Here is a 24,845-nt window from a genome sequence, read left to right as displayed (position 1 = left end):
CTGAAAAATTTGTGGGTTTTTATTTTCCAACTAAAAAATCGGATTTTATAGTAAAAAAACACAAATTTTTGGGGTTTTTGGCATTCGGAGTTTAATAAATAACCCCCTTAGTCTCTGCATTATCTGGGCATCTGTAGCAAGACAATTGTTTCTAATTGCAATCTCAATCTACCAGTTTAATTTTGCCGTCCACTGAAAATGAACTAATACACTTTTAAAGGGGATATAATATGGGCCTGGTTGAAGCCTACTATGGGTTCCAACCAGGCACATGGTAGAACCTCTGTAGGATATTTGAAATTGCAGTGTTTACACACCTTTATTCAGCTTTTAATGCATCAGTTAAAAGTGCACATGACTGGGGGCAGCTTGGAAACTGACAATATATCTAGCCCCATGTCAGATTTTAAAATTGAATATAAAAAAATCTGTTTGCTCTTTTAAAAAATGGATTTCAGTGCAGAATTCTGGTGGAGCAGCACTATTAATCTGATGCCTTTAAAAAAAACATGTTTTCCCATGACAGTATCCCTTTTAAGAAAGTGGATTTACCCAAAGCAGTTTTGTGGGGATGTTGTAGTGTTTTTTTGCATTGTCTCACTTAGTTCTAATATTTTCTGGCTTTAAAATGAGCAGTATGTAACTAGAGCTAGGCCTGCTTATCACTGCCTATAAATAAGCTTGTGTCCCCAACAAGTGGGAATATAGCAAAAGAGTTGGCGCAACATCTTATTTTTAGATTTACAGCTTGTGTTTTGGATTGGGACTCCAGGTTTAAACTTCGGATAAGGATTTAAAGAGGTTAACATAAGACATGAATACAAGTAGAGGTTAATCCTTGGAAATATGCGCACATTCTGCAAATGACATTACTCGACAGCTGTTGCATGGGTGTGAATGGAAGAGTTTGCGGACAGCTGTGATTGGGAGAAGTCATGGCAAGAGATGTTAAACTAGTCGCTGGCCAAATGGAGGTTAGGTAGCTGTATGGTTAGTGACCATGTAGTAAAGCAATTTCCAGAACCAATACTAGGGGTGCTGCATCACTTTCCAACATAATGTAAACTCAAATAAGTCAACTCAACCAGGAGCTCTTGAGTTTGCAAGTATCACGAGCGTTTAGGAAGATCATGGCAATGCTAATGCTTTTAGGGACTTCTTTTGAAGAAACCAACATGCTTTGGTAAGGTTTAGTGAATCACTAGAAGGCTACTGGTGCACATCAGCACATATAGGGGCAGATGTATCAAGGGTCGAATTTCGAGGGGTTAAATCCCTCGAAATTTGACTGGAGAATAGAATCGAATAGGGAATCCGGGCGAATTTACACGCTGTCGAATGGGCGAATATTCGCCCGGCGAATAGTCGTGCGATCGAATATTCGATCGAAGGATTTTCATTCGATCGAATGCCTTTTTATTCGATCAAAAACTTAGAAAAAAAGCCTATGGGACTTTCCCATAGGCTTTTAAAGCAATTCGGTAGGTTTAATCTGGCGAAGTAGGCAGTCGAATGATTTTTAAAAGAGACAGTACTTCGACTATCGAATGGGCGAATAGTCGCAGCGTTTTTTCGCTCGATCTATTCGAATCATTCTACTCTGGCGAATTTACGCCAATTCGATAGTCGAGGAGCACAAAAAACTCCTCGAAATTCATTCCCTCTATTCATTCACCCGAGCTTAGTGAATGTGCCCCATAGTGTTCATCTATTTGTAATTGGTCATATTGAACAAAGCTTGATGGCTAACCCATGGTTGATCCACCTGTAATAAAATAAGGATTAGTGTCATTCCATAAAGACCATTAGGAGAAACTCCAGCTTAATGGAAAACTCCCTAAAATTGTCCTCTACAAGGTGTGAGGTTGATATATGTGCTGCTTTATTGAGCTCGCTCACACTCTTCTTACCTGCAGCTCCTACTTGGGGGGGGGGGGTCTGAGACTCCCCACTAATCGCAGATCTTCCTACAAAAGCAGTGCCTAGTTGGCCGTTACTCCCGCGTCCCGAGAGAAATCTGCATGAAGACAGACAAAGCAATTAGGCAGCGGCACATGATTGAATATTACAGCTTTCAACAAGTAAATGGAGATAAGTTCTGTTAATTATGGGGCTTTTTTCCTGCGCTAATGCGATAATAAAGTAGTAGGCTTGTCACATCTCAAGCGAGGGACTGACCCCTGCTCCCTGTATGAGCAGCACAGAGGTACTCAGTACTCAGCATTAGAGTAACGAGATCTTATCCTTTCTACTGCATTTTTGTTTTTCACTTGCCTTCAGTGTTTTATCTTTACATATGCCGCCAGGACTGCTGAATTATGAATTATTACCTTCATTTATTTGGTGATATTCTTATCATGCAACAATTCTTTTTCATTCATTCTTAGTTCTCTGAGAGACAGTTTTCATACAATTGGGTATTTTTTTTAATTGTGTTTGCAGTGATTCCGCTGGCTTTTTTTATCTTTTTAACTTGCACTGCAATCTGTTTTGCAATAATAAGAGTTATCCTTTAAATATTAAGCATAATTCTTTTTAATTTGCAAACTAATGAACTAAATAGCTTGGTAATGTATCCTGCTGGGGGTGTGGGTGTTACTTGCATGAAGAGGGGAAAAACCTGCAGTTTGCCCAATTACTGTGCTGATCAGGGAAGCAATTCCTTAAAGGAGAACTAACCCCTAAAAATGAATGTGGCTAAAAATACCATATTTTATATACTGGATTTATTGCACCAGCCTAAAGTTTCAGCTTGTCAATAGCAGCAATGATCTAGGACTTCAAACTTGTCACAGGGGGTCACCATCTTGGAAAGTGTCTGTGACACTCACATGCTCAGTGGGCTCTGATTGGCTGTTAAGAAGCTAAGCTTAGGGCTCGTCACTAATTATCCAGCAGAAAATGAGCTTCCCTGGCTGTAATATAAGCTGATGCTACAGGTTTGCTGATTATTAAATTCTGATGCTAATTGCACTGGTTTCTGTGCTGCCATGTAGTAATTATCAGCGCACAGTCAGCGTAGCAGAGCTCATGGGCGACATCTTCACCGTTTCGGGAGTCTTCAATAAGTAAGCGGCGCATGAGCAGTTGTAGCAATTTTCCAGTTTCCGCCAACAGCTACGGAAATTGCCGAAGGGACCAGAAGGTTCGCGAGTCGGTGAAGATGGCGCCCGTGAGCTCCGCTGCGCTGAATCTGCATCTAGGGATAATTTAAGATTATGGGGCATTTACAGGTATTAACACCTGTGCAGGGGGGGGGCAGGGAGGGGGGACAATGGAGGGTAGGGGTTTTCATTAGTTTGGGGGTTTAGTTCTCCTCTAAATATCTCACATGAAGAGATAAAGAGATGCAGACCTTGATTGGATAGTACAAGCAATATCCTGGGTTTCTGCATGAAGATCCAAACAGAAACTATTTGTTCTGAGGATGGCGCTCACATGTTTTGCCAGACTTGCCATGAATCCTTTGTCTTTAATTATTGTGGGAATGTCACCCTGCGTATCTTTAAGGCTTTCCAAATCGTGTCCTGTTTCCCACCCAACGAGCATCCAGCCTTTATGTCAACTCTACATTTTGAGTAGTCAAAACAAAGGGGGGGACGTCTATGGACCCAAACGTCTTTTAATACACGAATGGTCACAACTGTTGACTGCAAAGCTCAGCCAGAATCTTTTGAGTAAACTACGGCAGGTGGTTTGCTTCTATCTGTTGACTCCGGGCCACATGTTCAAACAGACCCATGTTAGTCTTTCTTTTAATAATCCTTCTCATGTCAAGGCATCCATCACTTTGTTATGAAAAACAAACTGAATGTAAAATCAGGACAGGGTCACCATGACACGGCTGAACTGAATTCATTTTGAAGGGACAGTTTTCTGAAATTCTACCCAAAGAACAATATTCTTTGCACCATTATCCTAGAGTGACTAATAGGGTTCACGTTAATGGGGTGTCATGAGTTTGTCGCGGGGGTCTAAAAAACTTAGACGCCAGCATTGCAACCGACGCCAGCATCAAAGTTTTTTTAACGCCTGTGAATTTTCAGGGAAATTCACCGCAAAGTCACACCTGTCCATTAAATTAGCCCATCACTAGTCACAAGCTGTATTATAAAGGTATTCTAGTATCCTTATAGTTTAATGTTAGTTGTACCGTATCCTGCAATATCCTGGCATTTATATGACCAAATCTTTATGTTTCTTTCTACCCACAGGTTCTTCCTAAAATCCTTTCTGAAGTGTAATCAAAACTGTTTGAAGAATGCTGGCAACCCACGGGACATGCGCAGGTTTCAGGTAAGAGAAAACTAGATATTTTTGGTTTGAGTCTCACTAATATGCAAGAGGGGAATCATGTTCTATGTAAGATTGTTCTTTTGTTAAGGGGGGGAAGGGAGGGGGTGATATAATTCCAACTTGCAGTACAGCAGTAAAGAGTGACTGAAGTTTATGAGAGCACAAGTTACATGACTGGGGGCAGCTGGGAAACTGACAATATGTCTAACCCCATGCAGCTGCACAGTCTGCTTCCTCTGTAGTAACGCCCCTGGCTTGGTTTATAGAACCAATTCCCATTCAGATTTTTTGGATGTTGAAATCCTGATACATGAGTTCATATTTGTGTACAACTGTAATGAAAGGTAGCTTTAATCAAAACACGACAAGCTATTAGATAAAGTCTCACCAATGAATTTAGTGTTTAATTGAATGCAAACTAGGCCTGACTGCAGTGCTAGAGTAGAACAAGTTTTCACAAACAGTCATTTAAGGCCATGGACTCTGGGAGTGTTTCTCGTTTTGCTCTTCAATTGTGCACGGTGGCTGATACAATAAGGGGTAGTAAGGTACCAGGACTGAATTTGGGGTAGGTAGAAGAGGGAGCTGCCTAAGTTGGAACAGTGAGGGAATGCAATTCAGGGGGAAAAATAAATTACTGCATGATTTGTGCGGCTCCAGCTAACTTGAGTCCACCCAAGGTTCTAAAAAGGTTGAGAAGAAGCTAGATTGGGTGAAAAAAAGCAGAGGGATGCAGGTGGTGATCAGTTGGGTCTGGGGTTTGTGAGCAGAAGGGGTGGGTTTGGGGGAGGTACACTGAAGGTGGTAATATTTGGAGATGTGACTTATCTAGGGATGTATTGAATACAGGATTCGGTTCGAGATTAGGCCAGGATTCGGCCAATCCTTCTGCCCAGCCGAACCAAATCCGAATCCTAATATGCAAATTAGGGGCGGGGAGGGAAACCCATGACTTTTTGTCACAAAACAAGGAAGAAAAAAATGTTTTCCCCTTCCCAGCCCTAATTTGCATATGCATATGCAAATTAGGGTTCGGTATTCGGCCGAATCTTTTGCGAAGGATTCGAGGATTTGGCCCAATCCAAAATAGTGGATTCGGTGCATCCCTGGAATTATCCAGGATCAGCTAATTTACTATTCGATAACTCTGGTGTCACTACTAATTGTTCTAGTAATAATACCAAAAATGAACAATGTTATCTTAATATTTACGCAGAATGCAATGTGTTCCTGACACACACATTTGTCTATTAATATCATTATCTGTATAGCGCTGACACATTTACGGAGATTGTTTAGCATTCACATCTGCCCCTTCCCCAGTGGAGCATTCACATTCTTCATTTTGGTGTCAGTTAAAATGTATTTTCCCTTTTTTTAAAAGCTGGTAAAACTGGGCAGAGTATGAAACTGTAACGGCACTCTTAATAATGGTGCGAAATACCTTTTCTGGACACCCCACTGCTGGAATAACTATTCCGCACTTATTTATGAGTCCAACACAGAGGTCTAAAGGCCGAACTTCACTGAAAATTCCAGGGAGAATTTGGAAGAGGACATGATGTAGAAAATGCATGGAATTCCATGGGAAATGATGCAGGAAATTGGTTATCTGTTAGGAGAGAAGAACAGAGTGTGCAATGGCCACATGACTAACAGAGTTTAACTTTCAACAGAAACATTAGCTAACAATTAACTTTTACTATTATTCAGCCAAACACATCCAGAGACAATAATGTTTTTGATTGATTTCCTTGTTATTATGTTCATTGGCTCTCTGACTTACCCTAGCACCAGCCGTTTGTCTGAATGTCAGAATGGTCTATATTAGGGATGCACCGAATCCACTATTTTGGATTCGGCCGAACCCCCGAATCCTTTGCAAATAAATTCGGCCTAATGCCGAACTGAAAAATATGCAAATTAGGGGTGGGAAGGGGAAACCATTTTTTACTTCCTTGTTTTGAGACAAAAGGTCACGTGATTTCCCTCCCTGCTGCTAATTTGCATATGTAAATAAGGATTCGGATTCGGTTCTGAAAAAGGCCGAATCCTGGCTGAATCCCGAACCGAATCCTGGATTCTGTGCATCCCTAGTTTATATTAGAGCCGAGATCCTTTAAATATGGTTACACTGCACATCCTGAAATCTTCAACTTGCCACAGGTCTGATATTGTCACCCTATTCAGGGATTGGATTTGCTATCTGGAATACCCTGGACAAGCGATTTTTTTTATAATTAGAGATTGAAGCTTGAGGATTAAGCACTGCTTTGCTGGCAGCATAGATATATTTTTGTTTAGTTCACAACAAGTGCAAGGTACTGATTGTCCTATTAATACACTGAAAAAGCATATCAGATCCTTTATTTATATAAAAGCATTTCTGAGCAGTGATGGGCAAATTTCTCCTTTTTTCGGAGCTGGCCTCGGTCAGTGCCCAACCACTGGTTCAATATATAGGACATAAGAATGCCTTCTGGATATCTGGCTTTTGGATAACAGATATATGGGGGAATGTAATAAAAGTCGGTAACGGAAAAAATATTCGCAATGCGAAAAGTTATGCCTCTGTGCGAACAAATTTGCCTTTGTGCAAATTTAATATACCGTAGCTTTTGCGGACCTTTCCATTGTCTTGGGACTGTGGATAGACTTTTGTTGGACTTTGGGACTGCCTTTTTTGTTATCCATTGTAGGATTTGTTACCGCTAGGCTTACAAAAAAAAATTTGAAAATCAACTGGGCTACTCTCCAGTGCTCCTGCATACTTCTGTTTGGTCATTTTTATGACAACCCCAGTTATGGCTAAATCCAGCAGAGGAGCTGACGGAGTGGGTGGTACCCCCCTCTCCTGTGAGTGGCACATAAGCAGACAAGGGGAGGGGCAATAGAAGACTAGACCCAAATACAGTGTTTCCCTTCTAAGATGTGTTGTAGTCCAACCCTCTGCTTCAGTTAAAGACTTTGTCCCACCCCCTGGGACCTCTGGCTCAACCCACTGCCCAAGTCTGACTTCATGGCATCCGATCTAAACAAACACTCACAGGGTAAAATTACCTGTCCCTGAACTTGCTACTTACTAGTACATCATCATTGTTCCCCTATCTGGTCATCATCATTTAACACAAGGTTAGGTAGTCATTTTATAGTGTTCCTTTAAAACCAGAATATGACAGTTTATGGAGCTGAGACAGTGCAGTCAGGAATTATGGGATGTGCCTTACAAACTGACAACGTCCATGTATCACCCTCTCCATTCCCTCTCTCGTTCTTTCATATTGCCTTGGCTACAGTGTTACAGGCACTAAAGGTACAGTGCGCAGTGACAGCCATGTAAATAATAAATAGCCTGGAAGAAACACACAAGCCAGAATTGATTGTCAGCCATTAATATTGCATTCATGAGAATTGTTCCCTTTGCTTCCTATCAATCCCCGCATGGCCAGCGCTGTGTGATCAATACAAAGCAACACACTGCATCTGGAGTAAGAAATAGAGGCGCAAATTTTATTCCCTGTTTGTTATAACTAAGGTAAAGCACTGCGTATCTTGTCGGCGCTATATAAATAAATGCTGATGATGATTGTTATGTTTTTGGTAGCCGAGGATGAGTAGAGTATAACAGTGCTTTATTAGCAGAGTCATGCAGGCATTACACAACAGTAAGCTTTCACTTTCAAGCTGTACAGAAAGTACAGTACAAGTCCTGTGCACAGTGACACCGCAGGCCATTTGTATACATGTATACACCACATATTCCCCCTATAGTAGGAAAGCATTTGGGCAAATGTAATAAACAACAACAATGCATCTTAAAGCAATACTATACATTATTCACATCACATAGTCCTGGGTCCATGCAGGTAGTTTTTTGATTCTCTCAGTACGCTTTATAGGTTCACTTTCTTCAGGCTTATTGTAGTTGACATCAGGAGTAGGAAAATGTCCTTCATCAAATGGAGCTTCTCCAAAGTCATATCTAACAGGAGCAAGACGACTTGCATTCCATTTGTGTCCATCAGACAGTTCATATGTGTATGGTCCTCGCTGGTGTCTCACTTCAAGTGGGGTAGTAAATTTAGATTGTCCTTGTTTCAGTATTCCTGGTTTCTTAATTCTGACGAAAGATCCAGGCTGAAAGTGTACTTCTCTTGCACCACATTTTCTGTCAGTATAAGCCTTGCATTTGGCTTGTTGACGTTTGACAATGTCAGCAGTAGATGATTTTGTAGGCACAGTATTTTGTGGAAGTTTGATGTCTGCAACATGTAACTTAGTGCGCATCTGTCTGCCATGTAATAATTCAGCAGGAGATAATTGGTTTGTTGCATGGCACGTTGCTCTGTAGTTATCGAGGAACTCTTTTGTAATACTTTCCAAGATTTCCTTTGAACTATGAATATAAGTATAAAGCATTGATATTCAAATTCCCATCAATATGTGCGTTGGCATGATTGAAATAATACATTCCCATACAAAACTGTCAGATAATCTCATTCCCCGATCCAACTTCCCCATCCCATTCAGCCGGATCCTTGTCACACAGACAATACAGACTTAGTGGAGTTTAGTTGTGCAGAAAATTGCTGCCGTTCCCTGACACAAAATGGAATGTAGCGATCAAAAGAAAGCAAAGCACTGTAACAGAATGTGCTCTATTAGAGGTTTTCTATTTACAGCAGGGGAAAAAGTACTGTAGCACTTGATGTGCATGATATGCTTTTCAAGCCAAACCCAATTACACAGTGTAAAGAGGGATTTGTGGTGTAAAATTTATCACAAAACCATTTAAAGGAAATACATAGTGTAAGTGTTCACCCTTATAATCAAGTTAAGCGTCAAGAGTGAGTTTGTCATTTCATCCATATACGTTTGTACAAAACACAGTGAAACAATACAACGTTCCTCTAGGACCATGGTGCTACACAACACAACATAGATGTACCGGACAACAGACAAAAAGTGCAAGTGCAAAAATATGCAACTCCTGCAAGACAGGACAGCACAGTGCAGGGACAGGACAAGACAGTGCACACTCAGCAGATGTAATATGTTAAGTAAATAATGCTAAACGTCAGACATGATGGGTGTATCGTTGTGATATGATAGTAGTAAGAACATGATAAAGTGCAGATGTGCTCATAGAGAACCATTGTATCCAATGGCTATTTATTTATACAATGGCATACAGTGGCTGTGTAATGTTGTGGTATATAGTAAGGTCAGAGTGTGTGAGAGATAGATCTGTCCGGTCCCTGAGTATTCAGGAGCCTTATGGCTTGGGGGAAGAAACTGTTACACAGTCTGGTAGTGAGGGCCGTAATGCTTAGGTACCTTTTTCCAGAGGGCAGGAGTGTGAACAGTGAGTGTGAGGGGTGTGTTGGATCAGCCACAATGCTGGTGGCTTTACGGATGCAGCGAGTGGTGTAAATGTCCGTGATGGAAGGAAGAGAGACACCTATGATCTTCTCTGCTGTCTTCACTGTCCTATGTAGGGTCTTGCGCTCCATGACAGTGCAGTTCCCAGCCCAGATAGTGATACAGCTTCTCAGGATGCTCTTGATAGTCCCTCTGTAGAAGGTTTTGAGTATGGATGGTGGGAGATGGGATTTCCTTTTGACGATCTCCACATTAGAGCCATTGATGTATAGTGGCAGGTGGTCACTCCTAGTCTTCCTAAAGTCAACAACCATCTCCTTTGTTTTGTCTACATTGAGAGACAGGTTGTTGGCTCTGCACCAGTCTGTTAACCGCTGCACCTCCTCTCTGTATGGTGACTCGTCATTATTGCTGATGAGACCCACCACGGTCGTGTCATCAGCGAAATTTATGATGTGATTTGTACGGTGCGTGGAGGCACATTCATGCATCAGCAGAGGACTAAGCACACAGCCTTGAGGGGCTTCGGTGCTCACTGTGGTGGTTCTTGAGATAATGTTTCCAATCCTGACTGACTGAGGTCTGTCGGTAAGGAAGTCCAGAATCCAACTGCAGAGGGAGGTGTTCAGTCCAAGCAGGGTCAGCTTTTCTATCAGATGCTGAGGAAAGATAGTGTTGAATGTTGAACTGAAGTCTATGAACAGCATTTGAACGTAGGTGTCTTTTTGGTCCAGGTGAGAGAGGGCCAGATGGAGGGTGGTGGCTATTGCATCGTCTGTTGAGCGATTTTGAGGGTATGCGAACTGTAGGGGGTCCAGTGGTGGTGGCAGCAGGGTTTTGATGTGTTTGATGATGGGCTGATGGGGGTGAGTGCCACAGGACAGTAGTCAATGAGGCAGGACACTGATGACTTCTTTGGCACGGGGACAATGGTGGTGGTTTTGAAGCACTTTAGGACAGTAAAGGTGATCAGGGAGATGTTAGATGTCAGTGAAAACAGGTATAGGATCTGTTATCTGGAATACTGGGTATCTGATGCTTTCCGGATAAAGAGGGGTTTCTTTAAAGTGGTGCAAAATGCCTTTAGACTACTTTTCTACAACTAATGTCTGCACTTCAGGTTTCACATGGGATCTCAGACCACTTTGGTCAGTGCTAGAATGTGAGCCAGAGACTGTAAGATAGGAGATATATATCTATTTCATTATTATACATTTTTTAATGGATTTGCCACAAAATTATGTGGCACCATACCAGTTTTTTAGAGAGAAAAAAACTCGATTTTTTCCGGGATTTATTAAATTCCGATAGTGAGAAAAGTCAGATGAAAAAAGTATTTCAACTCAGACCTGCCGAGAACATGTAAAAATCAATGGCAGACGTCCCGTTACCAATTGTATTCTGAGTTACGGTGGGTTTCGGAAAAAATCAGCTTTCGGGCGTTTTATTAAGAAAAAAACATAGCTTTTAGGCGCAAAATCTGAAAAAAATTTTAGGATTTGGATTTTTTTAAAGATTTTCTGCACAAGAAAAATTTGTAACATGTAAAAATTTATGGCAGATGTCTCGTTACCAATTGGAAGTTGTAACTAGTTTCCGTAGCTTTTGGGTGCAAAATCCAAAGAAATCGTAGGATTTGGATTTTTTAACGATTTTATTGTGACTTTTTCCGTAAAAGAAAATTTTGTGAAAATGTATTGATAAATGGGGTGGATTTTCACATTTTCGGATTTTGATAAATAACTCCTTCAGTCATCCCCTTAAAATTGGAGCTTTCCATGCATCAGTAGAGGTTCCCACCATCAGTAACCATGGGGGCCCTATACTGAGTTACAGGCATCCCCCACCAATTATTGGTACAGCGGCCACCTAGACCCCATACGGGGCGGGCACTGCTGATGTACATACCTCCCAACATTTTGGAAATAAAAAGAGGGGCAAAATTGTTTGACCACGCCCATTTTTGTCACCACCCCCCCTAATTACCATGTTCATTTTACAAAATTTGGCAGTTTATAAAAGTTTGAACATATTTCTGGTTTTTTTTAGTTATTACAGTTTTTCTAATGAAGGTGAATTGCCCTTTAAGCTGTGAGCCTAACTTTTCCCAAGGGCCCTGTTATCTTATATTGTTACAATTACTTATTTGCTTTTCTCAAAATTGTTACAAAAGTATCTTAACTTCTGCTGTGGCTGTTCTGGGATCTCTGCCAAAAGCCAATTAAGTTAGAAACATTGTTTCTTTTTCTGGTTGTTCAGTGTAGAGAAAAAAAGGACTTTCCTGTACAAATGAGGGACTGCGGGTTGAGCTGTCCCTCTAAAAATGGCACAGTTGGGAGGTATGGATGTAGAATGGGGCCCCAATAAAAATAAATGCTCCTTGTGCACGTGACTTCCCATTATGATTACCTCCAGCCATGATCTGCCCAAATACTTTGATAATCAGAACTTTTGCATCTCATGGGGTCACAGATTTGAATATCCCATGTACCCACCTGACGGTGCCCATCTGCACATACTTGGCACACACGTCTAAATAGCCTTGGCTGGTGGATCCCCCTCACTGTGAATCAGCATTAGGTATCCATGCTGTTCATTGCAGTGCCCTAAAGCAGAGCATGGGGTGCAGGTAGAGTTGCCACCTGGCCAGTATTTTACCGACCTGGCCGGTAAAAATGTTGCTTGATGCCAATGTTATTTATAGGGAAAATCCATAGAAATATAGGAAGGCTGGTGCAGTGGGTGTGTGAATGCAGGGAAGCAAGTCACAGGCACCTGGGGACAAGAAGGGTGAGAGTGACTGGGAGAAAGACTAATCTAATAAAGAAGTATTACTGGGACCATCACAGTCCCTTTTTGACCTTTTATTAAAGGGGAAATTTATTTTTCAAAACACATCAGTTAATAGTGCTGCTCCAGCAGAATTCTGCACTGAAATCCATTTCTCAAAAGAGCAAACAGATTATTTTATATTTAATTTTGAAATCTGACATGGGGCTAGACATATTGTCAGTTTCCCAGCTGCCCCCAGTCATGTGACTTATGCTCTGATAAACTTCAGTCACTCTTTACTGCTGTACTGCAAGTTGGAGTGATATCACCCCCCTCCCTCCCCCCAGCAGCCTAACAACAGAACAATGGGAAGGTAACCAGATAACAGCTCCCTAACACAAGATAACAGCTGACTGGTAGATCTAAGAACAACACTCAATAGTAAAATCCAGGTCCCACTGTGACACATTGTTACATTGAGTAGGAGAAACAACAGCCTGTCAGAAAGCAGTTCCATCCTAAAGTGCTGGCTCTTTCTGAACTCACATGACCAGGCAAAATGACCTGAGATGCACCTACACACCAATATTACAACTAAATACACTTGCTGGTTCAGGAATGAAATTTTATATTGTAGAGTGAATGATTTGCAGTGTAAACAGTGTCATTTAGAAATAAAACCGATATCATAAAAATCGTGACAGAATCCCTTGAAGCCTAAAAATGTTGTGGACTGTCATCGTGGGTTAGAATCCAATAGATAGAAAAACTTTGGTATAAAGGAGGGGATAACCCCATAGAGGAGCAAGACACATCTGCATTTATATGTATTTAGTTATTTATTTAGTCAGAACAGGCAGCTACACCATCAGGGAATTGATTTATCAGCCGCCGTCTCATGGCCTCTCATTGCTCAAGTGAGAAGACTCTAATTAAATAAATCTGCATGTCAATCTATCGGTGATCAATCAAACGAGCGGGTCTCCCCTTGTTGGAGGCTGGGAAGTTACGTCTGACAGGAGCTGATAACGGCCGCAGAAATAAACTGTCTGGCAAAGTTAATTAGTCAACATAATAGGTGGATTGAACAGGGACAGGGAGCAAGTAGTGGGTAGAGTGATAGGGGCCGATTCACTAACTTCGAGTGAAGGATTCGAAGTAAAAAAACTTCGAATTTTGAAGTGTTTTTTGGGCTACTTCAACCATCGAATGGGCTACTACGACCTTCGACTACGACTATTCGAACTAAAAATCGTTCGACCATTCGACCATTCGATAGTCGAAGTACTGTCTCTTTAAGAAAAATCTTCGACCCCCTAGTTCGCCATCTAAAAGCTACCGAAGTCAATGTTAGCCTATGGGGAAGGTCCCCATAGGCTTTCCTAAGTTTTATTAATCGAAGGATATTCCTTCAATCGTTGGATTAAAATCCTTTGAGTCGTTCGATTCAAGGATTTTATTGTTCGATCGAAGGATTATTCCTTCGATCGTTCGATCGCACTATTTGCGCTAAAATCCTTCGACTTCGATATTCGAAGTCGAAGGATTTTAATTCCCAGTCGAATATCGAGGGTTAATTAACCCTAGATATTCGACCCTTTGTGAATCGGCCCCTTAGTGTGAGGTGGCCTGCAATTAATTGGCTCAGCTTTGTTATTGAGGTGTAATGTGACTATAGGGGCCGCCTGGGCTCCTTGGGCAATTCTTGTGCTGGCGATAGAGAAGAGGGGTCTTGTTATTCCCATGCACACTGTATGTACCCATATGTACTATCTTATATTCACATACTCGTGCACCAATATGCACAAACATTGTATGGCTCATTTATGTATGTCAATGCAAAGTGTTCAAATAGTTTGAGGCTACCTACTACTTTGCTGACTCCAGCAGTGCCCATGCACCCTTCAGCTACTCCCATGAATTACACACACACTATACTATAAGAAAGTGCTAAAGAATAATATAGTGAATAAAGTACCCCCTCTTGTAAAATATAAGGATATTATTAGTTACCGAGGAGTTTCATGACCATATAAAAACACGAGGCCGAAGGCCGAGTGTTTTTATACAGGTCATGGAACTCCGAGGTAACTTCTAATATCCTCATATTTTACAACTGGGGGTACTTTATTTATTATAATACACAAATTTTAGTGAGTCATGTGACAGAAATGACATCACTACTCACCGTTTATAACTGATGACATCACTACTCACCGTTTATAAGGATATAATTTACAGGATATTCATGGCTTTTGTGTATTATAAGGAGATAATCATTCCCTGATGCTTTTGTTCCCAGCAATGTTTTGGGCATTAACACCCTTCATGTTAAAGTTTGTATGACAGCCTGAGGCTGAAGTGTAATGGTAATGGAATTTTCACGGGCGTTTCGCGAATTTATTCACTGGCGGCGAATCGCGCAAATTTGCTGTGAATTCGCGCCTGACGAATAAATTCGTCCATCACTAGTGCAGAGAGCATGTCAGGGAGGTGGGGCTGGGGTGGAGGAGGTAGAGGTGAACGTATGACCTACATTCACCCAGATCGGGTTGGTATCTCAGATAGAACAGGTCAGTGCTCATAGCCTGTACAGAGAGAGATCCCATAAAACTATGGCAGGATAGGTATTAGAAATGGTTGGGTGGTCCCTCACTCCAGCAGTATCAAGGCTCCATCAAACAGAGTCAGTGGCACCGTCCAAGCCACATAACATCCAAGGTGCAAGCAAAAGTTCACTCTGGAGAGCCGATTCAATTCAATATATTTTATTCAGTCACAGTCACAACATGTTTCGGACACATATGTCCTTCATCAGGTGCTAATGCACCTGATGAAGGACATATGTGTCCGAAACATGTTGTGACTGTGACTGAATAAAATATATTGAATTGAATCGGCTCTCCAGAGTGAACTTTTGCTTGCACCCAGGATAGGTATTCCCTGTACTAAGCACAATTCAGCAGGAACAGTCCCCTAAGTTTGCTCATAGTCTGTACAGAGAGATCCCATAAAACTATGGCAGCATAGGTATTCCCTGTACTAAGCACAATTCAGCAGGAACCGTCCCCTAAGTTTGCTCATAGTCTGTACAGAGAGATCCCATAAAACTATGGCAGCATAGGTATTCCCTGTACTAAGCACAATTCAGCAGGAACAGCCCCCTAAGTTTGCTCATAGTCTGTACAGAGAGATCCCATAAAACTATGACAGCATAGGTATTCCCTGTACTATGCACAATTCAGCAGGAACAGTCCCCTAAGTTTGCTCATAGTCTGTACAGAGAGATCCCATAAAACTATGGCAGCATAGGTATTCCCCTGTACTAAGCACAATTCAGCAGGAACAGCCCCCTAAGCTTGCTCATAGTCTGTACAGTAATGATGTGTGGGTTGGGTTTTTCCCTTCCCTATAGCGCCATCCGTCAGCTTGCGCCAGCCCACTTCTGACTTCCAGGTTCCTTTTATAGACCCGCGCCACCGATGACGTCACAAAAGGGGCAGGGTGAGCAGGCGCACTGCTATAAAGCCGGAAGTCGGAAGCCGGTATTTTAAGGTGGCTGTGGGGAGAGCAGGAGAAGAGCTCATCCCGTGGGTATCGGGACAGCCCACACGTCACTACTGTACATAGAGATAACATAAAACTATACCAACATAGGTATCCCCCTGTACTAAGCACAAGTCAGCAGTAGTGATGGGCAAATTTATTCGCCTGCCATGGATTCGCTGCGAAATTCCGAATTTTTTTCGCAAAGTGCGGCAAAAAATTGCTGCAGAAAAACTCGCAGCAGCAAAAAACTCACAGAGAAAAAACGCCCATTGAGTTGAATGCATTTGGAATAAAAAGTAGCCATAAGAAAAAACGCCCATTGACTTTAGAGCAAGAAAATTTGTCGCACGTAAAAAAAAAATTTGGACACCCATTGACTTGAATTCTTTTGCAAATTTTTCGTGTAGTTTTACGTTTTTTTTGGCAAAGCAGATTCGCTCATCACTAGTCAGCAGGAACAGCCCCTAATTTTGCTCAAAGCCGGTACAGAGAGATCCCATAAAACTATGTCAGCATAGGTATTCCCTGTACTAAGCACAATTCAGCAGGAACAGTCCCTAAGTTTGCTCATAGTCTGTACAGATAGATCCCATAAAACTATGGCAGCATAGGTATTCCCTGTACTAAGCACAATTCAGCAGGAACAGTCCCTAAGTTTGCTCATAGTCTGTACAGATAGATCCCATAAAACTATGGCAGCATACTGTAGGTATTCCCTGTACTAAGCACAATTCAGCAGGAACAGTCCCTAAGTTTGCTCATAGTCTGTACAGAGAGATCCCATAAAACTATGGCAGCATAGGCAGGGGCGCTCCACCAATGAGGCGAGTTGAGTCACTCGCCTCAGGCGGCAGCGCCCCCCTGGTTGCCAGGGGCGGCAAAAATGCCGCTCCTGGTAACTAAGAGCCGAATTTCCGGTATTCAAACCGGAAATTCGGCTCTTCTAGCGCAGAGAGCGCTATTGCGCTCTCTGCACGAATCGTCGCGGACCGCCCCTGCCCTCTCTGGCGCTATAAAGGTTAGTGCCGGGAGGAGGGAAGGGGGCGGCGAAAGAAGGCCGCCTCAGGCGGCATTATAGCATGAATCGCCCCTGAGCATAGGTATTCCCTGTACTAAGCACAATTCAGCAGGAACAGTCCCTAAGTTTGCTCATAGTCTGTACAGAGAGATCCCATAAAACTATGGCAGCATAGGTATCCCCTGTACTAAGCACAATTCAGCAGGAACAGTCCCCTAAGTTTGCTCATAGTCTGTACAGAGATATACCATAATACTACATTCTTAAACACAATTCAACAAAACACAATTCAACAGCATTGTGGCCCTTTAATCTGTCAGTTTACTAAATTGATGGAAGTCACAAAACCCTTTTTTTTTTGTTTCAGCCCTTTAAATCTATAGACACTACTGTTCCTTTAGGCAAATGCATTTACGTCTCTTTGTTAAATACAGACTCCGCACAACAGATTTATCTCAACAGAGAAGCCTGATTGCATTTAGCATATACAAGAGCACTGTAAGAGTTGTAATTCATAACGAGCCTTGTAAAACATTCAATGGCTCCGTCTCCGTTATTTTGATTGTAATCCGTTTCATCTGTACATATTTATGGGAGAGGCAATAAGTACGAGAAATTGTTGGATTATTTAAACGAAATCACAGAAAGTTGCAATTTACGTCAAGGAATGAGGAGCGTAGTACTAAAGTACAGGTAATGCATTTCCAATAAAATAGTCTAATTCCCCTGTAAACACCTTGGAACTGGAAAATGAAAATGCACAAAGGTACATTATTCGAGGGGGCGGTTGAGTTTCCTCTCAGGGAAAATTTAAATTGGAAATGGCAGCTTTGTTTTTTTTGTTTTTTTTAATGTCTAGTTCATTTTAATGTTATACTAGCATGGGAAATAGCATCACATTATCTCTACTCCTCAAATGCCTGCTAAAGTGAGGTGATAGAGCCTTCTACAGAAGTTATGGTAATATGCCCCAAAAAGACCTTAATATCTTTTCTGTTCGTAAGAAAGAGTTAGAATCTCAGCCATAAAGCAGGGAAGGACTGCTGCTGACAATGGGGATCAGATAGGATCTGTGCAGCCACTGGGATAGAATGCTCTATTATACAGATAGCTAAAATCTCAGCCATAAAGCAGGGCAGGATTACTGCTTACACTGGGGATCAGATAGGATCTGTGCAGCCACTGGGATAGAATGTTCTGTTTTACAGATAGCTAGAATCTCAGCCATAAAGCAGGGCAGGACTGCTGCTTACAATAGGGATCAGATAGGATCTGTGCAGCCACTGGGATAGATGCTCTGTTATACAGATAGCTAGAATCTCAGCTGCCATAAAGCAGGACAGGACTGCTGCTTACAATGGGGACCAGATAGGATCTGTGCAGCCACTGGGATAGAATGCTCTGTGATACAGATAACTAGAATCTCAGCCATAAAGCAGGGCAGGACTGCTGCTTCCAATGGGAATCAGATAGTATCTGTGTAGCCACTGGGACAGAATGTTCTGTTATACAGATAGCTAGAATCTCAGCTGCCATAAAGCAGGACAGGACTGCTGCTTCCAATGGGAATCAGATAGTATCTGTGTAGCCACTGGGACAGAATGCTCTGTTATACAGATAGCTAGAATCTCAGCCATAAAGCAGGGCAGGACTGCTGCTTCCAACGGGAATCAGATAGGATCTGTGTAGCCACTGGGACGGAATATTCTTTAATACAGATAGCTAGAATCTCAGCCATAAAGCCAATAATAGGTATCAGCCACTGGGAAGTCACTGTCATTTCTCCTCTAGCTGAGGACCCGCCATATCCCTATACCATTACCCTAATATGTACTTTAAAGTAATCCTCCTTCCTCTACTCGAATAAAAGTGGCGGCTGTCATTTTTTTATCTGTGCCACCCTCTCTTGCCTTTTTGGCCAGGCAGTAAATTGATATGTAAAACCAACTGAGCGAACACGAGATGTTTAGTACTTAGCTCATTTGATTCAATCTCTGTCCATTCCCAACTAACAAAAGCAATTATCTTCTCCAGGTTGTTGTGTCCACAACCATTAATGTCGACGGGCACGTGCTGGCAGTGTCAGATAATATGTTTGTTCATAACAACTCAAAGCACGGAAGGAGGGCACGCCGGCTGGATCCTTTAGATGGGACCCCTTCCTACCTGGAACATGGTAAGACTCTTCCTTTCATCTTAATGTTGAAACTTCTGTGTTACAATTGATATACATGCCTTTCTCATTGCAAATACAAAGGAGGAAAATTCTCAGCACTCATCGTTTATTCTCCTTTTAGGGAAAATAGATGCACAATGAACCCTACTTATAAATAAAGCAGATTTTCCCCTTTAAGTGCCTGTTTTAAAGAGGCTTCGGCAGCTCCTTGGGCTTATGATCCTTTAAGGCAATTATCTTTTCAAATAACAGCAGCTCCTGTGTGAATCAGAGCAAACATCCCACTGTATTGATATTCACAGCCGGAGCGATTATTGCCAGAGCTGTGCCTTAAAGACATAATGCCGCGTAAAATATTCTAATTCAAGCTTGCACATTTTTTTTGCGGGACGGATTAAAGGCCTTTCTAATCTTATGGGTAAGAAGTATCGGAAATATTAAATTCCACTGACTCTGGCCCTAAATACAGTAAATTACACTGAACAGCAACTTAATTAATTAAGGGATTTCCAAAATGTAGAAGATAGGTTCAGCTGCCAGGTTCAATATGTGCCTTTAAAAAAAGCATCTCCTATATATTTTGTTTTAATAGGAGTCCAGCAATTATTTAAAACAAGGAATCCGATTTATTAAAGTATCACATGGTCTGGCTGGCTGTGTCACACCTATCAACATTTTGGAAATTGAAAGAGGGACGCCCATTTTTGTGGACACACCCCCTAATTACCATGTTCATTTTACAAATTTTGGCAGGTTATAAAAGTTTGAACACATTTCTGTGTTTTTTATATTTTTTTGTTTTGTAAGGAGCAGACTCCAGAGGCCCTTGCAGGCAAAAAGGTTGACAAGACGTTAAATCTTTTTCATTTCCAGTGACCACGTCAATTCTCTGTTTCCAAAACTCGTTACATTAAAGGCTTTACGATCAGAGCACAGGCTCCATTAGAGCAATGGCACAGAAGGCTACATGGTGCAATGTGCCCAAGAGCACCCTCTTTTACTGTAACCTGAAAGCACAGGTGATTCTCTCCAGAAAAAATACACTGCTATTATCAACACCCATTCAGATTTTTACTGTGTTTGTAGCATGGGCATAATAGCTTCTGGGAAGGGAGTGTGACTGTGGGATAACAGGTATAGTAGGGAGAGATGGTGCCTATAGTAACAGTGGATAATAGTCTCTGGGAAGGGAGTGTGACTGTGGGATAGCAGGTATAGTAGGGAGAGATGGAGCCTATAGTAACAGTGGATAATAGTCTCTGGGAAGGGAGTGTGACTGTGGGATAGCAGGTATAGTAGGGAGAGATGGTGCCTATAGTAACAGTGGATAATAGTCTCTGGGAAGGGAGTGTGACTGTGGGATAGCAGGTATAGTAGGGAGAGATGGTGTCTATAGTAACAGTGGATAATAGTCTCTGGGAAGGGAGTGTGACTGTGGGATAGTAGGGAGAGATGGTGTCTATAGTAACAGTGGATAACAGTCTCTGGGAAGGGAGTGTGACTGTGGGATAGCAGGTATAGTAGGGAGAGATGGTGCCTATAGTAACAGTGGATAATAGTCTCTGGGAAGGGAGTGTGACTGTGGGATAGCAGGTATAGTAGGGAGAGATGGTGCCTATAGTAACAGTGGATAATAGTCTCTGGGAAGGGAGTGTGACTGTGGGATAGCAGGTATAGTAGGGAGAGATGGTGCCTATAGTAACAGTGGATAATAGTCTCTGGGAAGGGAGTGTGACTGTGGGATAGCAGGTATAGTAGGGAGAGATGGAGCCTATAGTAACAGTGGATAATAGTCTCTGGGAAGGGAGTGTGACTGTGGGATAGCAGGTATAGTAGGGAGAGATGGTGCCTATAGTAACAGTGGATAATAGTCTCTGGGAAGGGAGTGTGACTGTGGGATAGCAGGTATAGTAGGGAGAGATGGTGTCTATAGTAACAGTGGATAATAGTCTCTGGGAAGGGAGTGTGACTGTGGGATAGTAGGGAGAGATGGTGTCTATAGTAACAGTGGATAACAGTCTCTGGGAAGGGAGTGTGACTGTGGGATAGCAGGTATAGTAGGGAGAGATGGTGCCTATAGTAACAGTGGATAATAGTCTCTGGGAAGGGAGTGTGACTGTGGGATAGCAGGTATAGTAGGGAGAGATGGTGCTGTAGAACATCAAAGCCATCTTTTCTGGAGGAGTGATTTTCCCGGACCAAAGGTGAATAAGAAAGAGCAGATGTCTGGCCTTAGCAGTTAACATCTTGTTCTAGTTCCCTGTCCTTTACTCAATTGTATCATATTGTAATCTATGCTGTACCTTGTTCATTGAGCACAGCAATGAATATTCTTATTTTTATACTAAATACTACGAGCCTGGAGATTGTTCTCTAGACACACAAGTGAGTCAGGACTTGTATTCGTAGTTATAATACACTGCTGAAACTGTAAAGCAGTAAACGATATTCTGACATATTGGGGGATCACGAAGCCTTTATTCCGACAACGTTGACATATGCAATTGTTGCAAACACAAGAAAACTGAATGTCGCTCAACAGAACTATCTTTAAATAAGCCCAGAGGGTCTTAATGCCACTGGAAAAATAGGATAATGGAAAAAGAGGATTGTGGGGAAAAAAAAATTTGGACTCTCGCCTGGAGTCTCTTGGGGTCTGTACTTGAGCTGGAACAGTATCACAGACCCACCCAGAGCCTAAAATGAGACAATTCCTCTATTAATGGCTGAAACTGTTCTGCTGTAACCTATACAGTTGTACATAATTTATCTGCCTATTCATCATCTATTATTTATCTGTTTTGTTATAAGACTGTCTATTAGACGTATAGAAATATGTCAGAAGGTATATGTAGCTTATATATTAGTATGGCTTATTTAATAAAAGCAATAAGCATAGTTCAGGTATGGGATCCGTTATCCGGAAACCCTTTATCCAGAAAGCTCTGAATTACAGAAAGGCAATCTCCCATAGACTCGATTTTATCCAAATAATTGAAGTTTTAAAAATGATTTCCTTTTTCACTGTAGTAATAAAACAGTAACTTGTACTTGATCCAAACTAAGATATAATTAATCCTTATTGGAAGTAAAACCAGACTATTGAGTTATTTAAATGTTTACATGATTTTCAAGTAGACTTAAGGTATGTGGATTTAAACTACGGAAAGATCCATTATCCGGAAACCCACAGGTCCCGAGCATTCTGGATAACAGCACACTAAAAAAACGGCATATTTACCTGGAACTCAGGCCTTATAGTAAGGAGGCACCCTCTGCCTCTACTGAACCAGAGAGTCACATTAAAATGTCTCCTTTAAAAGGGTTGTTCACTTTAAATTAACTTTTAGTATGACGTAGAGATCGATATTCTGAGCCAATTTGCAATTGGTTTTCATTTTTTATTATTTGTGGTTTTTGAGTTATTGAGCTTTATATTCAGCAGCTCTCCAATTTGTATTTTCAGCAATCTGGTTGCTAGGGCCCTAATTACCCAAGCAACCATGCATTCATTTGTATAAGAGACTGGAATATGAATTGGAGAGGCCTGATTAGCAATATGTGTAATAAAAAGTAGCAATAACAATAAGGGGCAGATTTACATAGGGTCGAATATCAAGGGTTAATTAACCCTCGATATTCGACTGCCGAATTTAAATCCTTCGACTTCGATATTCGAAGTCGAAGCATTTACCGCAAATAGTAGAAAAGGATTTTAATCCATCGATCGAACGATTTTTCTTCAACCTTAAAATTGATAGAAAGCCTATGGGGACCTTCCCGATAGGTTAACATGGCACCTCGGTAGGTTTTAGGTGGCGAAGTAGGGGGTCGAAGTTTTTTTTTTAAAGAGACAGTACTTCGACTATCGAATGGTCGAATAGTCGAACGATTTTTAGTTTGAATCATTCGATTCAAAGTCGTAGCCGATGGTCGAAGTAGCCAAAAAAATCATTTGAAATTCGAAGTTTTTTTTATACTATTCCTTCATTCGAGCTAAGTAAATGGGCCCCTAAATGTGTAGTCTTACGGAGCATTTGTTTTTTAAATGGAGTCAGTGACCCCATCTGAAAGCTAAAAAGAGTCAGAAGAAAAGACAAAATAATTTAAAAAAAAAACTATACAAAATCATGAAGACCAATTGAAAAGTTGCTTTGAATTGGCCATTCTATAATATACTAAAAGTTAACTTAAAGTAGAAGGAAAGCTTAGGAGGCATTTTATTGCCAATAGATTACCTGCAATAGTACAAGCTATAATACTATATTTATTCTGCAGAATGTTTTACCATACCTGAGTAAAAAGCTCTAGAAGCTGTTTGTTTGGGATAGCAGCTGCAATATTAGCTTGTTGTGACATCACTTCCTGCCTGAATCTCTCCCTGCTCACTTATAGCTCTGGGCTCAGATTACAGCAGAGAAGGGAGGGAGAGAGGAGCAAACTGAGCATGCTCACGCCCGGGGCAAGGAGGTTTAAGCTGAAAACAGGAAGTCTGATACAGAAGCCCATGAGTACACAATAGAAGGAAAGAAATGTGCTGTTTCTTTTGACAGAGGACTCAGAGCAGCATTACTTTGAGGGATTACTGGTGTATTTATATAGACCTTTCTGATAAGGCTTACTTAGTTTTAACCTTTCCTTCTCCTTTAAAGGTGAACCACCCCTTTAAGATCAAGTGGATAGTCCGGCACATGAATTCAAGGTCTATGGACAATATGGTGTAGGAGAACTTACTTCTGTTTCTCGTTTTAAGTCCTGAATAAGGGTGCTGGGAATCTTTACAGCTTTCCTGTAATACACCTCATCCACTTGCACCAACCAAAGCTGCCATCAAGTCCCCAGAGGCATAAGCAATTGAAAGATAAATGCAAAATGCACCTTGTTAAATAGCCAGTTAGGCAAATGCTCCCTATACATTAGTATCAAAATGAAATGCACTGTAATAATGATTGATTGGTATAAATGAGTGGCGTGGGCAGGCGACCAGCAGAGGCTCTGAGAGAGTTAAGAACCTGCTCACTGCACATTCATAGATTTATATTCATACTGAGAGGTACGTTGGCATCCCAACAGTTAGTTGGAAGAATAAATACTCTGGCTATGTTTTTATAATATATAGATGGGTAGATACTGTAGATCAGGGGTGCCCAAAAGCTACATTGGGATCTACCAGTAGACCTTTAGCTGGGGATCAGTAGATCTCAAGACACTGTCAACAAACAGCTTGTCTATATCCCCCTTCTATTTCATGCTTTTCATTCAGATATTTATTACTGTGTGTTAAGGTTACATTATAAAGAGTGGCTTGTTATATATAGCAATATATATTTATAACTTATATCATCCATGGAACAGAATGCTTCCAATATGGAACAAAACGTAGACCTCGCATCAGAAAAGTTTGGGCGCTAGCGATGGGCAAATATGGCAAAATTCGCGAAACGTAGAAAAATTCACGAAACAACGCCGGCATCTCATCTTTGACAACGGCGTCCCTTTTTTTTACGTCGGCAAATTTTCGCGGCGGTTTCTCAAATGTATTCGCTGGCGCGAATTCCCGCCTGGTGAATAAATTCACCCATCATTATTGGGCACTCCTGCTGTAGATGTAAGATAGATGATATATAGATAGATCATTAGGACCTATGCACC

At 41.5% G+C, this 24,845-nt stretch overlaps 1 protein-coding gene across 4 annotated transcripts in view; it reads left to right on the top strand.

Annotated features, from left to right (window-relative positions):
- The window catches only part of LOC108712602 (transcription factor COE1), a 280,326-nt gene that overhangs the window by 194,666 nt on the left and 60,815 nt on the right, over positions 1–24,845 (top strand). For all 4 annotated transcript variants that reach the window (XM_018254888.2, XM_018254886.2, XM_018254887.2 and 1 more), the window contains exons 7-8: positions 4,215–4,296; positions 19,052–19,193. In XM_018254888.2, coding sequence (XP_018110377.1) covers positions 4,215–4,296; positions 19,052–19,193 — 224 coding nt within the window. The remainder of the gene's footprint in view (positions 1–4,214; positions 4,297–19,051; positions 19,194–24,845) is intronic.

Source organism: Xenopus laevis, chromosome 3S, assembly GCF_017654675.1.
Source record: "Xenopus laevis strain J_2021 chromosome 3S, Xenopus_laevis_v10.1, whole genome shotgun sequence".
In the NCBI taxonomy this organism is placed as follows: domain Eukaryota; kingdom Metazoa; phylum Chordata; class Amphibia; order Anura; family Pipidae; genus Xenopus; species Xenopus laevis.
The sequence above is the reverse complement of the archived record's forward strand: the minus strand, read 5'-3'. Positions and strand labels throughout refer to the sequence as shown.